Source organism: Ambystoma mexicanum, chromosome 5p, assembly GCF_040938575.1.
Source record: "Ambystoma mexicanum isolate Mex_15411 chromosome 5p, UKY_AmexF1_1, whole genome shotgun sequence".
Classification (NCBI taxonomy): domain Eukaryota; kingdom Metazoa; phylum Chordata; class Amphibia; order Caudata; family Ambystomatidae; genus Ambystoma; species Ambystoma mexicanum.
In genome coordinates this window covers 421,465,195-421,482,596 of record NC_090930.1, presented here as the reverse complement: position 1 = coordinate 421,482,596, position 17,402 = coordinate 421,465,195, and the positions used below count along the sequence as shown (strand labels likewise).

The following is a 17,402-nucleotide window of genomic DNA, read 5'->3' as shown; positions in this document are numbered from 1 at the left end:
CAACACCTTTGTATTGCTTCTGCAGCACTAATACGAATTTAATTGCTGGATTGTCCCTGACCTGTTTAGTGAAGAGCTCCATTATTACAGCAAACATTTCAGGGACAAAGGACAACCCTGCCTCGTGCCGCAGGTGAGGTTGCTGGGACTCGATAGTCGCTGATTCACTCTGGGGGAGCTATAATTGGCCAGCACCATGGTTCGGAAGGCCGGCACAAAGTGGAACGCCTCAAGCGTGGGTTTCATGAAGGACCAGTTGACCTTTTTGAAGGCCTTAGTTGCGTCCAAGGCCAGGACCGCCATTTTAATATGGCCCTTCATTGCTATGTCCAGCAGGTCTAGAGCCTGGCTTACATTGTCCCCTGTGGTTCTGCCCCAAATGAATCCCTCTGGCCTGCATTACTCACCCCGGGCAGCATCCCCGTCAGTCTATGGGCCAACACTTCCGAGTAAATATTTGCATCAATGTTCAGCAACGAGATTGGCTTGTAGGATGCACAATCTCTATGATCTTTCCCCGGCGTCAGAAACCAAATGGTCAGAAAGTTTTGCATGGATTCTGACAGCTTGCCGGTCGGCTAGAAGGAACTGAATAGGGAGGGAGGCCAGGTGCTCTGTCAATTGCACCATAAAAATCTTGTACAATTGTGGCGTGAAACAATTGGGGCCCGGCGCCCTTGCCTTAAGGGATCTAATCACCACCTCCTCCTGAATGATTGGCAGGTCTAAAAATTCCCTCTCCTCTTCCTTCAGGCGAGGGAGGGCTGCCTGGTCTATGTATGCTTTTTGTTCCACTAACGAGCGGGGGCGGCTGACATCGTGTCACGCACTTGCTCCACCTCCAGCTGTAATTTGATATCTTCTGCATATTGTATAGCTCCCTGAGAATCCCTTAACCCAATTATCCTGTTGCGTTGCACTGTTTTTGCCAACTTCCTAACTAGGAATTTGTTTGCCTTGTTCCCCTTGGCATAGTACCCCTGCTTAGTCGTGCTAATTGCCGGGGCCATCTCCTCCGCTAAATGTGCCTCCAACTTATTGTGGGCCATTTGAAGCTTCCAATGAGCTTTGGGGGGTGACTCTTTTTTTAAGCGCCGTAACCTCACCCTCTAAGCAGACTTTAGCTGCAGCACAACGCCTGGGATAGGCCACCCTGTGGGCTACAAGTTCCCCTCTGATAACAATCTTCATTGTGTCCCTCACCGTTGCTAGCGGTACAGGCCCCCCGCCCATTTTCCGGGAAATATTTCTTATCGGCCTGAGCTATACTATCCCGCAGGGCCATATCGTGCAAAAAAAAATAATCGAGTCATATAACTTCCATGGGGGCTGCTGGGGAGGGGACAGATCATGCACTCGCGAGGTTAGCAAGATGGGCGCGTGGTCCGAGAGAACCCTTATGCTAATATCTATGCTATCCACAAATGACAATAATTGGGGAGAATGAAGGAGCAGGTCTATGCAAGAGGATGTACGGTGCACATGCAAGAAATATGAATAGTCCTGCTCCTCTGGATTCGATGCCCTTCAAAAGTCCACCACCCCAAGTGATTTGAATAAATGAAGTATTCCTGTTGCTGTAGATGGGTGGGACCTGTCTAATTTGGAGTCCCCCTTCTATCACCACCTGGCCTTCCACAAAGGGCACCAATTCCACCTCCAGGTGTTGTAAGAAGAACTGCTGCCTGTCATTCGTGGCATAAACTGAAATAAAGGTGTAGAGCTGGCCAAATAGTGTTCCCTTCAGCCCAACATACCTACCCCCCAGGCCCTGCTGGGTCGCCAGTTTCACAAATGGGATGCCCTTCCCCAAAAGGATGGCCGTGACCCCTTTCTTGGAGCCACCTGATGCCAGGACCTGTTGGGGGAACGGTCTTCTACGCACGCATTTTTGCATAGTCTTGGGGGATCAGGTGTTTCTCCTGTAGGAAGGCGATCGAGCGAGTGAGGTTCTCAAGGTGTTTAAGAATAGATTTGCGACAGGGATTTCTCGTTTAAGGGCACAAATCAGGGCTTTCGGTGGGAGGGGGGCGTGTCACTGAAATCTCTGAGTCTTTGCTCCGGGTAGGGGAGGGGTTGTGTGTCTCATCTACCATCTGGCCCCATCATCGCTCTGCGTCTGCGGTGCAACTGGGTTTTATTAAAACAGAACTAGAACAGAAACACAAACTTTGCCAACAAAGCTAAAACAATAATGGGCCTGTCGCCCAGATGACCTTTGATGACCTTGGTATGGTGCAGGCCATGCAGAGCCCAGGTCATATCTCCTTATCAGTGCTGACTGTCTGTCTGATTAGTATGCGGCCGTGCATTAGGTGCTCCCTGCCGGGCGGTCTCCCGGCTATGCCTCATGTCTGTTGCAGGAGGGCTCTTGGTTTTCGAGCCTTCCCCATTTTTGCTAATGTGTTACGCCTCTATTGGTGTGGGGAGTTTTGATGGAGACCCTCCATCAAAACCGTAGCCGGGGCGACTATCCCCCAAAATGCCTTCTGCCTCCTCCAAGGCGCTGATGGTCCGTGTCGTACCTTTGAGCATGATCTGTAGCATAGCTGGGAAAGCCATTGGATTCTGATCTTTCGGCCCTGCAGGACCGTTGTTGGTGGCCTGAGCGCACTTCGCTTCTGAATCGCAGCCGTTGCCAGGTCCTGGAAGATCTGGAGGGATGCTCCTTGATAGGATATCTCTTCTTGTGCTCGGCTCGCTGCCATGATATTCTGCTTGGCCGTGAAGAAGTGGACCCATTTAATTACATCCAGTGGGCGGACCGAGGACAAGCCCCCTCAACCCTGCAGCCTGTGAGTGCGGTCCAACAGAAGTATCGCTTTGTCGTGGTGGGGCAACAGCATCTGGAGCACCTCACTTACGTACTCGCTCAGGGCCTGGTCTGGGATCGAGGAGGGCACTTTTTTAATCTGCAGGTTATTTCTGCTGGCCCTGTTCTCAAGATCTTCTTGTATGGATGCCATGGACTCGCTCATCCCCTCTAGCAACTGGATTCTCTGCTGAAACTCAGCCACTGTTGATTGACTGGTCCTCAAGCTCGCAGAGTCTCTGTTCCACCTCCAGCACTTCATTGTCCAGCCGTTCCACTTTCCACAAGATCTCCATCATGTAGTTCCAGAATTCAGCTTTAATTTCAGCCATGAAGGACTTGATGTCCTCCTTTGTAGCCATCTGGCCTGGGCAACGTTTTGGGGAGTGGGCTATAGCTCGCACTGTCTCCATTTTCTTCCCTTTTTCTTGCGGTTGCAGGAATGCAGCTATATCTGCGCTCTTTTGCAGTTTCTGCTGCTTGGACATCTTCGTTGCTTATAGGGTCTCCCTCACGGCCGGTGAGTGTCACCTCCTGACCCCAACCACTATGGGGTACTTTTGATCCTCCATCTCTCTGTGCGGACAGGCAGGGAAGGGCCTGGAGACTCCAGTGGGGCCAGCCGCCCGGCTCAAATCACTCCACAAGCTCCACTTGTGTCAGGAATCAGGGTTGGCAGAGGCGTGGAGTGCTAAAATACGCCTATTGAGACATTATGTGCTCGAAGGACAAGGAAACTTCAGTTCACAGCATCCTTTGTGTTATTTTGTAGTTTGGCCTGTGCATGCCTTGCCAGCTGTACTGCATCAAGAATCAAGGCAGCTTAAAGGCAGGCAACGGCAGTGGGCAGGTGTGGCTTATTGTTCATTGGGAGCAGGAGTCAGGCTGCCGCGTTCGGCAACAGGAGGAAGGCGTCCGCGTGCGACGAAACGAGATGCAGAGGAGAAACGCTTGATCGCTCGCGTTCACAGTGCGGTAGGAGCAGGAGGGGCACTGAGTAGCCGGCAGAGACAACGCTTGCTGTTCTTCGTCTGGGAAGTCCCACGGGGCTCCCAGACTCAAGATAAGTACTCGTGAGGGCAATATATATTTCCTGAACTGCTTGGAATGATTTACCGCTGTTTCACTATTTGTCTGGGAAGTCCCACGGGCTCCACAGACCTGAGATAAGTAACGCCCTAATCACTTTGAATTGAATCAGTGTGAAAAAACGAAAGTGTGTTTGTTACTCGTATAATTCAAGAACTTTGCCAATCTTGTGTGGGTTAATGCAGGAAGTACTGCATATGGACAATGACATTTCACTAGTGCCAGGAACTAAAGGAAATGCATTTATGTTGTATGTTGCTAACGCTGCCCGAAGGGCCATGTTTATTGTCTAATCATTTTGGGAAGCTTTCCCTTATGTGTGGTCATATTGCTTGCTTATGTGTTGTATGAGAATGATATTTCAGAGCAGGATACAGTACACGTGTTAAGGTGTGCGATTCAGGAATCAGGTATATGTTAATTGTGCAGGTGATTGTTCTGTTCATTCTATGTGAGTTAGAGTAGGGTTTTTTTGTGTGTTTCCCCAGTCCCATCGACCTTAGGAGTTTCCTTACCCTCTTTCCGGTGTTCCTAATTTCCCCTCCCTATCCACAACCTCTCCCTAACCCCTCTTCCCCCCATTGGCTGCCACGTGGCGACCTGTTTCCTAACTCAGGCGCCTGTGCCAACCACGGTGGGAGGGTCGAGTTCATTCGTGGTTCGGGGGAGAGTGTTGATCTCTCTTCCTTACAGTTAGTGTGATTGTGACAACTTGGGTGATCACAGGAGCTCCCAAGCTTTCAAGGCCTGTGCTTCTCCTTCGCAGGTGGCTGGGCTGGTATGTTCAGGCTAGCACCCCCATCAGCCCAACCTCCTGACGGCCTTCCTCCGTCCCCCACCAACAAATAACTCCTTCAGGCTGGCATTGCTGGTCTGCAGAGCTAACTCCCTAACTGGGCTGCTATGTCCCCTCTGCGCAATGCCTCCTTCAGGCAGCCGTTGCTGGGATGTAACCCTGATGCCCCCAATAGGCTGTTGATTCTCCTCTGCACCACCACTGGGAATGGCGTTAGTCGGAGAGGTCCTCCAGTCCAGCGCCTTATGGGGTGCTGCTCACCAGGCCACCTGGCTGCCCCCCCTGCCTGGGGCTTCAATTGAGCTATGCTGTCTGCTGATATCCGGTGCCCTCTGCCTCTCATGAGCCTAGTCCTCTCATGCTGGTTGCACGCCTCCATTGTTGACCATGACCTTCCCAGCACCGGAATCCTGCTGGCCATGCCCTTGCAGAGCACACAGCTCCCAGCCTCCCCTGTGCAGCACCTCTGTCTCCTCACCGGCACCAAGATGCAGCACTTCCACTCCTCTTTCATCACAGGGAACTCGCACTCCGTCTACAGGGCTGGCTGGGCCCCCCAACAACTCTGCACTCCTGACAGGGCTTCCCCTTACTCCTGGGTCTCTGCAGTTGAAAAGCGGGTCGGGCCGGGGCTAGGTGGTGGGCTGGGAGCCCCGCCAGCTGATGGTCGCCTGTTTTTTTGGCTAAATCCTTGACCACAGTTGCCGCCACTCGCCTTGAGTTACCTCCCGACACGTTTGCCCTCATTGGACCACTTGAGGACTCTGCATCAGGTCAATTACCAGCTTAACATGCCGTTTATCCCAGGCTCCACACAGAGGCTCTTAAAGAACCGCCTGCATCACCGGCGTTCTAAGCCACGCCCCCATGTCCTATCATTTTATTACCCTCTGCCTTTCCCTCTGATCACCCCTCTGGTGTGGTGACCTGCCATTTTTATGTAACGTGCAATTCCGGTGGCGGTTGGTGTGACGTTGGATGATGCAGAGGCCGCACCAGAGCTGCTGTATCCTTTGAACTTAACTTTCATGTTGCTACTTTAATAACCTACTATGGTCCATGTCCTGCCTCACCCACAGACAATTCATAATACTGGTGACAAGGAGTTCAACAAGAGCTGTGCCACAGGTGACTTCAAGCTTTCCTACAGACCTGCAGGACTGCCTGAATCTCTGTGACACCATTGGAGTAGGACACAGCCACTGGAGTGAGGTGAGCTGTGTGGCAACATGAGCAGAGCAGTGCAATTGTCTCCATGCTGTCTACGTTTCATCCGCAGTCCCTGTTCACACTTGTGGGTGTTGGATCTGAATGCTGAATGGAGAGTGACGTTACCATGACTTGCCTCCCTTCTTGCAAGCCTCACATGTCACATGCTCCTTGGAAACTAAAGAAACTTAATTTCAGTAAAGCTTCATGGAGCCCTGCTATGACTTGAGTAATACAGCAAATGCAGCATGTTTTTAAAAAATGGGTAAAACACACTTTATAAAGAAACTTCCCGAAGGTTCTTGTAAGGGTGCAGAAGTAAGGCTCAGACACAATGGTGGGATATGTTTGGGTACAGGATTTATTAATCAAGAAAAGATTGGAAAAAGGTCTTTCTATCCCTAAAGCTAAGAGGGGATTCCCGGCCTCAAAGACAACCAGTGAAATCATCAGGATGTATAAAACCAAAATGTCCATCGCTGTTGTGTCTCAAAAACCTACTTCTGTCCCTAACAACTTAAACCAAGTGTGCAAGGACAATCTCTTCCCAAGGTAAAGTTCTCATGGTAGTTCCAACGAACAGAAAAGTTCCCAGTCTCTTGGGCAATCAAAAGTGATTAAATAAACAATGTTCATAAATATAGGATCCCAATGCTAGATGGTGCTCCTTTACCCTAGACGCCTTCTAGTTTCATTGCTTTTGGGCTTTTGAGCCCTGTATCCTTTTAGGTAAATGTCACCAGGTAATTCACAATGATAATCTTCTCAGATTCACAGTTCTTTTATCCCACCAATTTGGCACACTTCCCTACCAAGCACAGGATTATGTCCTTTTCACTTTCAGGGTTCTTGACCCTCTTGCTCTCAACTTTGTATGTGGGTGCGGGTCACAGACTTGCAAGGATCTGAACGGCTTGGTTTGCTCTCCTGCCAAGCAGTTCTACTCTCATGGACTGTCTTTCTTTCTCTTACTGGATCCCAGGCCCTCTTGTTCCCTGTTACTTCAGGCATTTGCCTTTCACGTGGTTGCAGGTCCCAGACTCGCAACATAGGACTGTATCTGCTTAGTGTAGTTTAGTTCATTTCTTATATTAGCGCAGCACACCCATGGGCTTCAGTGCGCTGACAAAACATACAACAATACAAACAAAACATATAATGAATCAAAGCAGCATAATCAGCCAATATAAAAGAGAACCACAAAATAGAAATTGATAGCTCATACACGTGTCATAAAAATGCCAGTTCAAAATAATTCCCAGTTTGCTATGAGAGGACCTATTTTGCAGATGTATACATTGGTTCAGAAACAAGGGTACACAACTTCGACCGCATCCTATGACAATACAGTCTGTATTGTCTATGGAGCACCATTTTCTAATCCGCACCCTCCAAAGGACTCAGTTCTAATACAGTTTTGGCCCACTCTTTGATGTAGCCAGGCCAAGATTATATTTTTGAGCGCCTCCCTTGACTCTGATTCCTTGGGCTTCTCAACGCTAGTGAATGACATGCATTACTTACCGTAAAAGCACTTCTGATGATTGTATCTGTTAGATTCACATGCTGTGCATAGTCCTACATCCAGTGGTCACTGCAGAGTATTCCATTTTGTTTTTCGTAGTCGAAAAGGGGACGTCAACATAGGCGTGTTTGTAATACTATCCCTATAGCGACGTGTAGTGTACCCGCAATCCCTCACGCGTCGAGGTCCCTCTGTTTGTATTTTTTCTGCCCTGAGGGAGCCTTGTTAGTACGTGAGTGAGTACAGAAAAGAGAGAAAGTAATAAAATGTCTATGTTCCTTCCATCCGAGCGGGGAGGAAGGGTGGGCGCATGTGAATCTAAGCAGATACAATGATCAGAAATGTGTTTACGGTAAGTAATGCATGTCTTCTGATGTTTGTTAATCTGCTTAGAATCACATGCTGTGCATAGACTAGCGAGCAGTACCCGGAGTAGGAGGTGGGTTGTGAGAAGGAACAGTACAGAAAAGATGTCTTAGTACTGCTTGTCCCACCTGGGAATCAGATCTAAAATGGGCATCTAGACAGTAGTGTTTTGTAAAGGTGTGTACAGAACTCCAGGTTGCCGCTTTGCAAATGGACTCAAGGGGAACATTTGCAATTAATGCTATGGAAGCCCCAGTGCCTCGAGTAGAGTGTGCTCTTGGCTTGAAGGGCAGTTCTCTCTTAGCAAGAGTGTAACAGAGAGTGATGCATTGGACAATCCATCTAGATATAGTGGATTTGGAAACTGCATCTCCTTCTCTTCCTGCCGCCACTGAGACAAACAACTGATTAGTCTTTCTCAGTGGTCTAGTTTTTTCCATATAAAACATGACCGCTCTGCGCACATCAAGTGTGTGCAGGCTCTTTTCTCCCAGGTTTGATGGCTTTTGAAAGAACGTTGGTAGTTCTATAGACTGGTTGACATGGAATTTTGAAATGAACTTCGGTGCAAACATAGGGTGTGTGCGTAGAACCACCTTGTCTTTGTGAACTGTTACATCCTAAATTACCAGGGGAATCCAGACGTGGACCCCTTGCTCACTGCTCTTAGAGAGACACAGCTTCACCTCACTGATGATGCCCAACTAGGCTGAAACACGTTTATGGGGTTGCTGTGGTACTCTTGTTCAGGGGAGAATTGCCTAGCATTTCGGTGCTGGACTGCCCCTGGGCAGGACAAAGACTGATATGCTGGGAAATTTCTTCTCTGTGAAAAGAACAGTGAGCTAAAGACTTGGTTGAGACTCTCCCAGAGGCCATCCACCCAAGAACAAGTCAATGGGCTGTGTTTGTGCTGGTAGAGAGTTTCCCAGACACCCCTCTGTTTCTAATATATAAGAGGTCTGACGGTGAGGGACTAAAGAGTTTCTCAATTCTTGGGTTGACCCCTCTAACCAATGCAGGTGTTGATAAAAATGGAATGAGTGTTTTTTGACTGAGGCGAGAAGGGGAATGGCCTGACTAGTAGGTGGTTTCTCCTTAATTATTTTCTCCACAAAGTCTATCTCTGGAGTAATTTCCCCTGTATCATTGTATCATTTTCAAAATGTGCTGCTGCCTTACGTAGCACTGCATTGAAAGTGGGCTGGTCATCCACCGGTGACGGGTTTCTGACTGGTGTGGTTTGAGGAGAGGACAGATCCAGAACGTCGGGGTCTGTTGACGCCCCTGGAGACTGCCAAGGCTGTGAGCCACCTATGTCAGGGTCTTCTTCGAAGCCCTTTCCACCCATGTCAGGGTATTCTTCAAAACCCTCTACAGGGTCTTGTAGATCCTCATTATTTATGAACTCTTCATCCTCTTGAAAGTGAGTGTCCTCTTTAATGAGGTCATATGTATCAATATCCTCTTGAAGTGGGTCAAAGAGTCTTGGATATTTGGCCCTAGGGTCTTCATGAAGTATCTCCCTTGGCCTCTTGGGTGTAACATGTTCAGGGGTGGACATGAACCTATCTAGTTTGTCCATACACGTTTGGAATCTTTCTAAAGTCCACTGGGGTAACCCTGAACGGTCTGGAGGCAGAAAGGGGTGCTCTTCCACCTGTAGCCGTCGAGATCTATCCCATAGCGTGGAGGATATTCTCCCCTCAACCTCTGAGAAACCTTCTCATGGGTGCGACACTGGGGGGGTATCTATAGGTCTTTCCTTCGACGGGAGGGGGTGTTCCAGCATACCTTCCGTCTGTTTCGGCGTCTCCCTGGCCTTGTGAGCGGGAGTCGGCGATTCCTTCATCGTCCGTCTCTGAGCATCAGTGGAGACTATTCTAGCCAGGCTTTCGACAACTAAACTGTCCGTCGAGGGCTGGTCATGCACGGTTTTCAGCGGTGCCGGAACGCTTTTGCCGAAGGTCTTTCTCTTACGGGGCATGTCGTCTGGTGTTTTGGTGGTAGCGCCCTTAGTTGTGGACGGCCCAGTCACTAGTCGCGCATGCGGCTGCGGGGAGGGCTTGTGACCCTTACGGTCGGCGGACGCTGCCGGTAGATCGGGCATCTCATTTGGCGCTAGGGCCTTCTTCGACTTAGTTGAAGGAGGGCCGTGGGTTGTGTGTTTAGGTTTTTGCTTTCCATGTGCGTCGGCGTCGCCGGGGTGTACATCCCCATAAGTAGGGCGTGAGCCGAACCTGTCGGGGCTGGGAACAGACGCGGAGGAGCGGGAACGCTCCTTAGAGAGGTCGACAACCTCCGATACGGAGGCAGCGTTATCACTGTCCCCCTCGTCACATTCGGCGGTGGCGTTGGCGGGTGAGGAATCAGCCTTTGACATAGCGTAGGCTGTCCACCTCTTGACCCTGCGGTCCTTTAAAGTTTTTGGGCGAAGGAGTTTACAGGCCACACAGCCGTCCTCGTTGTGGTCGAGGGGTAAGCAGCGGTTACACCGCTTATGCTTATCCTTCCATGTGAATTTTCCGTTACAACGAGGGAAAAATCTAAAAGGAGTCCTCTCCATGGCTGAGGATACAAAAGTAAGTGATAACGACCCCGAAGGAAAGGGGGGTGAAAGAGAAAGGCATTCTAAAAGGAAACAGAAGTGTCCCCACAACCCCCACTCTCCCTACTGTGTAGGCCGGCGAGGTCGGGCCACGTGTTCGGCAGCGCCGATAGGATCGCCTCCTCGAAACCACCGTCGTCGAAGATCTTGACTTGGCGGGGAAGTAGCTTAGCCGTCGAAGGAGGGCTGGAGGCGTTTGTATTTAGCGATAAATGACAAAAAACGACCAAGGGTCGAATAAATGGTAATGCCAATATCTCTTACAAACTCCGCATAAGGCGACCAGTAATCTGGGCGGAAAAAAACAATCTGAGGGACCTCGACGCGTGATGGATTGTGGGTACACTACACTTCACTATTGGGATAGTATTACAAACACGCCTATGTCGACGTCCCCTTTTCCACTACGAAAAACAAAATGCAATACTCCGCAGTGACCACTGGATGTCAGACTATGCACAGCATGTGATTCTAAGCAGATTAACAAACATCAGAAATAATGTTCCTGGGTTATATAGTAAACCTCTTTAGAGTTGGGTCAGCTATCTTTGCCATATGGGACTTTTTTTAAATTAATATCTTTAGAGTGTGGGGGGTCAGATATAATATTAAACACTATCCCTGGGCCAGCGGACTTTGCAGATGTTAGAATGATACCATGAGAAGCTTCTGCAACTGTTCAAGGACAGGCTTGGCTTGTTGTACCTGCTGAACGCCCATATCCATAGATTCCCATAGATGCATTCCTGTGACGGCAGTCTTTTCTGGGTTCGTTTGACAGTACTGGGGAACCCAATTCTGGGTATGATCGGTTTGACATGACTGATCCATACTCAAAGAATGTACCACCGGAGCTTTTGTATCAGAGAATCAACCCAGGCACAGAATTCTGCCATATTTGCACATGCATCACGATCCCGTATGATATGCTCCTTGATATGCTGCCATCTCCCAGAGCTGACTAGATAATCATTCACCCCCTTCACAACCACTGAGGACTGCTTTAGGGCTTCGGAGATCAGGTCCTCTATCTTATTTGAGGGAGTCTGAATTGCTAGAACCAGGGCACGCACAAATCTTTCAGAACTACCAATTCCATTTCCTGCTGGCGTTACCCCCGTAGCACATGCATAATCAACATGTATGGGTGTTGCTTCGTTCCCTGACTCCATAGAGGTGGAAACAGTTCCCCTAGTTGTACCTAGGTCTACCTTATCATCAGCTTTATTGGTAGAATGAAGCAACTCGTCCAGAAGTCGCTGTCTCCTCCGGGCACTTAGTGCCAAGACTTCGGACATCCGGCTTCTACTCCCACAAGGGACTGGGGATTCAGAAGGGGGGGACGTGTGCACCTTGTAAAGGTTCCTTCCTTGACCCTAAAATGGAGGGATTAGGCTGCGATGATGTGTCAGACATAAGTTTGGGCAACAAGTTGGAGGTATTTATCCTAGTAACAGGCATTATTGGTGACTATAAATCTACTCAGATCAGATATATTCCAGTCAATTCTAAGCCCCCCACTAGTGTCCACTGCTATACAGCATGTAGTGATGAGGTCTAAAATAAAGCCTATCTGGGGAAAAAGAGGTAACAGGGTGTCAGTGAATCACTTAAAAACTCCCTGGTTTCCTTCCTTATTAACTTCTCTCCCAATCAGCCTCTATGGTCTTTGGGTATGGAGCTCAAGTTACTGCAATCCTTGCTGGCCGTTGTCCACGGACCAAGACCCCAACGGCCCGGCAACACTGCGCAGAGGGACCAAAGACAAAATACTGCAGCGAAACAAGACGCAGCAATACACTTACCGCAGGCTTATCGCTGAGCCAGGCCAGGTCAGGCGAGCAGGCAGCCACTGGCAGTCAACGGCAGCCAGCAGAGGCTGCCAAAGCGAGCTTGGGGCAATGCTAGAGACCTCCAAGACTTTCCCCAATGGAGGTCAATTGGTTGCCGTAGCGCCCATAAACCAACGCGTTCTCCACAACACGTTCAGTCATGCTGAACGAAAGGACCCTGAAGCGTCAAGCATCCAGCATCCGGTGTCAGGCCATGTCAAGCCGCACCACCTTCGACACTGTAGAAGAAAGAGACAACGGACAGCCTCATTTGCATGTGCTTGGTTTACTCTCCTGCCAAGCATATAACTTTCCCCTGTTTGCTCCTTCTTCACTCAGTATCCCGGAACCTGTTGCTCTTGGCTTCTCATATGGGTGCGGGTCACAAACTTGCCCTTCATTGTCATATCTGTTTGGTTCACTCTCCTACCAAACATACGATTCCTCTCTCTTGGTTATTTTCAGGCTCCCAGACCCTCTTATACTCTGACTTTGATATGGGGGCAGGTCCCAGGCTTACAATGTCCTTTCAGGGTCCCAGACCCTTATTCCTCGGGGTCCCAGACCCACTTAAGGTTTTGCTTTCATATGGGTGTGGGTGCCAGACTTGCAAAGTCCCTTCAGGGACCTAGAACCTCTTGCTCCGACTTCTCTCTTCACCCCCTGCTTTTCTGAACCTCCAATGCCTGCTGGGTAACCTGTGTACCGTTAGCTTCTTTGTTGTAAGTACCACCGTTTCCTGAGCAGCTGTGTTGTTCCTCAAGGCTCCGGTAGCGTTCAGGTAAGCAGCGGGCTCTGCAGCGGTCCTACAGACAGCTGACTCTGCCTCGCTGTGCGTCCTTCCTCGCAGGTGCTTCGCCGGGCCTTGGGTGCCCAGAGGTTCATCACGGGAGCAGCGCAGGGGGTCCTTCCAGCTTGGACCAGGTTTGCGTTCTCCCTTTTCTTTGTTCACGTCACAGCTGAGCTCATTTTGAACTCTCGCTCTGGTTTGTTGCTTTTGCTTGGGACAATTACATCCCGAGAGAAGCTCCTCGCCAGATACTATTTTGCCACTCATGCACAAAAGAAGGGTGAAAATGAAATAAAATGAAATAATTGAGGAATGTATCATTGCTTTGAGGTGTTTGGCAATTAACTGTGAATTTGGCCATTGCGAGGAAGGGCACTTGAGACATTAGTTAATAATTAAATGTGCTATCCACAAATTCAGAGACGAACTGTGGCATGAAAAGGCCCCAATACTCGAAAGTGCTACAGAGACTGCAATGGATGTTGAACACACAGAACCTTGTAACAAAGAATTAGATACTGAAACACTGAAAGGGTCCGATGAAATCAATGTTGTAACCACGACTCTTAGAAAACCTAAAAAAAAAATGGGGGAAAAAGCAAGATAGATCACAGGTATTTAGAGAAGACCCATGTGGTTACGTTCCCAGGAAGCTACGTCTGTGTGGCAGTCTAGGATATTGGATGAATGACGAGGAGTGCTGGCGAACCACATATTACATGCAGACACTGTGGGAGGAGGGGGTAGAAGAAATTGCATGCTTTCATTAGCATCACCAGCATGGAACCAGAGCTACTGGTGGGTAGCAGTGCAGATTATACACTAGTCAATACCCACATCTGGGAGACCATGTTCAAGCACTGCACCATGAGGGAGTCTGAAATAGAGGCCAATGCGTAAGAGAAGGTTCTGTAGACATATTGGGGAAATACAGTGTGAAATCAAAGGTTGCAGTGCCCCTGGAATTGTGCATAATACAAAGAATAGAGGACATTTGTTGTCCTGGAAAGATAAAGCAAACCTTGGCAGAAGATTCAAAAACAAACATGCTGCTCGGGTGTTGACAGTCGACCTAGGAAGCAAACCTGATCCAGTTTTGTCATCAATGGACATTGCCTCCTGCTACCTAGAGTTCTTCAGAAATGAGATGGACAGTGTCAAAAGATTCCTTCACTTCTTCAAATTGAAGGATGATACTAATTTCTTCATGGGGTACGTCAGGACAGTACTGCTGGTGTGCTGTTTGCATGTGTAGAAGTGAGGTGGCAGGTGACCTCTTATGACTGGCAAGAAACCTGAAACTGTTTTACCCCTGCATGGTATAAAACATCTCAAGGACAAATCCTATGTTCCACATCATCTTGTCGGATGCTGGTTAATGTCTGCAACTGCTTTCTGTATCAGGTCTATGGCAGCATTGGTCTGTACCATAAATGGTTTCATGGATGTCAGTTTCCATTTCACCTCAGAGTACATGAGTTTAGGGTGCCTTTAGTGAGGTGGAATCCTCGGTTGAGGACTTTCCCTCTTAGTTTGTAATCAGGTGACGTTGATTTGCATCATAGACATTCAACATTTCTCAGTGATCTTTTCAGAGTAGCACGCTCTTCATCATGCCTCTTACTAGCTTGTTTGATAAGGGGTAGGCCAAAGGAAGATCTGACTTCTGTTTGGATCTGGGGATTAAGAGTGAGGCAATATCCTTTGTGGCTGATTTCGGAGCCATTAAGGCGAAGTGAGATAGTGCTCTAAGGTGTTCATAACCTATACAAAGCAGTAGATTTCTAAGGCCAGAGTTTGTTATGTCAGTGTGTGAGTGTTGGCCGCCCCCACACAGTTAGGTATTACCCAGATTGGTCTTGGTAATCAGGGAGCATCAGCAACCCCAGACAGGTGTTCTGTACTTGTTGGGCCTCCTCAGTGAGGTGAAGCTGAACCTCTCTAAAATACAGTGAACAAGAGGTCCACCTCTGGATTACTCTTGGTTACTGAGGGTTTACCCCAAGTTTTACAAATGAAACAACTGTGTGGAAGCCCCTCTATTGAGGAGGAACATGGCTCAAATAACCTGTTTGATTGAATTTCTTCCACTCAGCACGGTCTACAACCACGTTTATATTCTGATCCAGCCTACCATCGCAGGTATTACTGCTATTGGCTTTATACTCTGGATTATTGGTGAAACCCGTATTGATAATGCTAGGGTAATCTTTATGCAAACCTGTCTGATTGGGAGTTTTCTTATGAGGTAATTTGTATAACTACAACCCCCGAGGGTGATTTGTGATTTCTTTATCTAACAAATGATGGTCCTTAAATTGAGCATTGCAGTGCTGGAACTTTTTTTCAGTTGTATTTCTTTAGTCTCGTGAACTACAATGTGAGAAAACTCAATAAAGAGAATTGTAAAAAAAAAAAAAAAGGGGCGGGTGCTGCAGCCTGCATAAGGATAGGCAGATCACTTTCTAAGAACTAAATATGAAGATGGCCAACACACAGCACTTGCCCTTTCCTCTCAGTACTCTTAATACTGTGATTTTTAGACCTGGAATTATATGTATTTACATATGGCTTGCTATCTGAATTGAAACAATGAAGATGGCCTTTCAAATTAGACACCAATAAAGATAATAAAAGAATGAGAACACTGTAATATCCTATTTATGTAGCGTTTGCCACCACAATGTTGTAGCTTGTCCGAGCTTTACATTAAACAATAATAATAAGCATGCTGTACTGGATTGGACGGTACCAGCCCGGGGCCCATGTTATTTGAACAGGCCTTAACTCAGAGCCCCCAGTCAAGTTTTCAGCCAATCCAGCCCACCACCACAGGTATTACTGCTATTAGCCCCAAGGTGCTGATAGTGTTTTTTGTAAACATATTTAAAAAAGAGCCTCTGCTGTACATGTGTGAAGCAGCACAGGCTGTCATAGAAATGGAAGACGGGCTTAGGATGGAGTGTGCCTTTCATTTCTATGATGCAGGAGTTGGGGGACATCAAGGGACCAGCCGCAGAAGCCGATAGAGGAGGAAAGTAAGGGTGTGAGGTATGACAGGCGTGGGACGTGTTTGGTAGGACACGGGGGCATCAGGGCATGGTTGATTTGGAGAGAGGGGTGCCGGCCTCAGGATGGAAAGCAAACTTGTTCCATGAGATTAAGCCTGTCTTCTTCTGATATTGATTGGCTTGCGCCTTCTCCCCGGGCAGTAACTTCAGGTTTGGAACATGCAACCTGTGTCTCTCTCACTCACTCACACACACATGCATTTGCATTTCCACACCATATGCAGCAATTTACTAAGCTACCTAATTTTGGCATAAATTAGCTATACTTAGAAATTTAACAGTATTTTTGAATAAAAAGAAGCTCACCTAGAACATAAGCAGCAACTAACTTCTGATTCACACTTAAATGGAGGTAGAGCGGTACCATGGATTCCATTTCCCCCAAGGTAGGCAACATCAAGGCTGCAATACACACGACTCCCAAGAAGACGGTCAGTAAACTAGGTCCTGAAGATGAGGTTCTGTTATCTGGAAGAAATGAGAAAGAAATGTAGAATTGGTGTACTTGAAAACCTTATTGAAAGTAAATCTTGTCCTGGAGATTAATGACAGTTCTTGAAAATTCATACAGCATAATGTAATGCAATGTCAAAAACTAATAAATCAATTTTAAGAGCGATCTTAGAAACTGAAGTAGGTTTACAGTTCCTATTTATCTCACCACTTAGGCAAAACTTTCTATGTTATGCCTTCTAGATATTTAATTTGCAAAGACCCATTTTCTGGAAGAAAAGCTGGGCCAATGCAAAGCTTAATTTTATGTTGCCTTTATGCTAGCACACGCTTGATTTACAATTCGGGAGACTGGCTTTCCATGATTACAGAGCCAAATATCTTTCTGTATATTGAAGCGGTTGCAGCTCTTTCATCTTACTTTACTTCACACTTACAATGTTATGTTATGTTAAGTGAATTTGTATAGCACACGTTCACACGTTCACACGTTCACCTGAGGGCATCATGGTGCTCACCAGACAAAAAGATACAGCAGGCAAGATTCAGAACAGAAAAATCTTCAAAGCCCTGCGAAAAGGAAGATGGTCAGAGGGGGCACGCAGGGGCAGGGGGAGTGAATTTCAAGCCTTGGCCGCTGCTACCGAAAAGGCACGGCCACCCATATGCGAGAGTCTAACCCGAGGGATTTGAATCAGGAAGGCTGACTGAGAACGAAAGGATCTCGGGGGAACATAAGGAGGGAATCTGGTTTGCAAATATTCAGCGCCACATTTATAAAAAAGCTCTGTTCACAATACAGAGTGACTTAAAAAGGACACGATTCTCGACCGGAAGCCAGTGAAGCTGGC

General features: G+C 47.9%; 1 protein-coding gene across 1 annotated transcript in view; it reads right to left on the bottom strand.

Moving 5' to 3' along the window:
• MOSPD1 (motile sperm domain containing 1) overlaps nt 1–17,402 on the bottom strand; it is a 371,546-nt gene that overhangs the window by 27,286 nt on the left and 326,858 nt on the right. Inside the window, exon 5 of the mRNA XM_069612820.1 lies at nt 16,405–16,566. Coding sequence (XP_069468921.1) covers nt 16,405–16,566 — 162 coding nt within the window. The remainder of the gene's footprint in view (nt 1–16,404; nt 16,567–17,402) is intronic.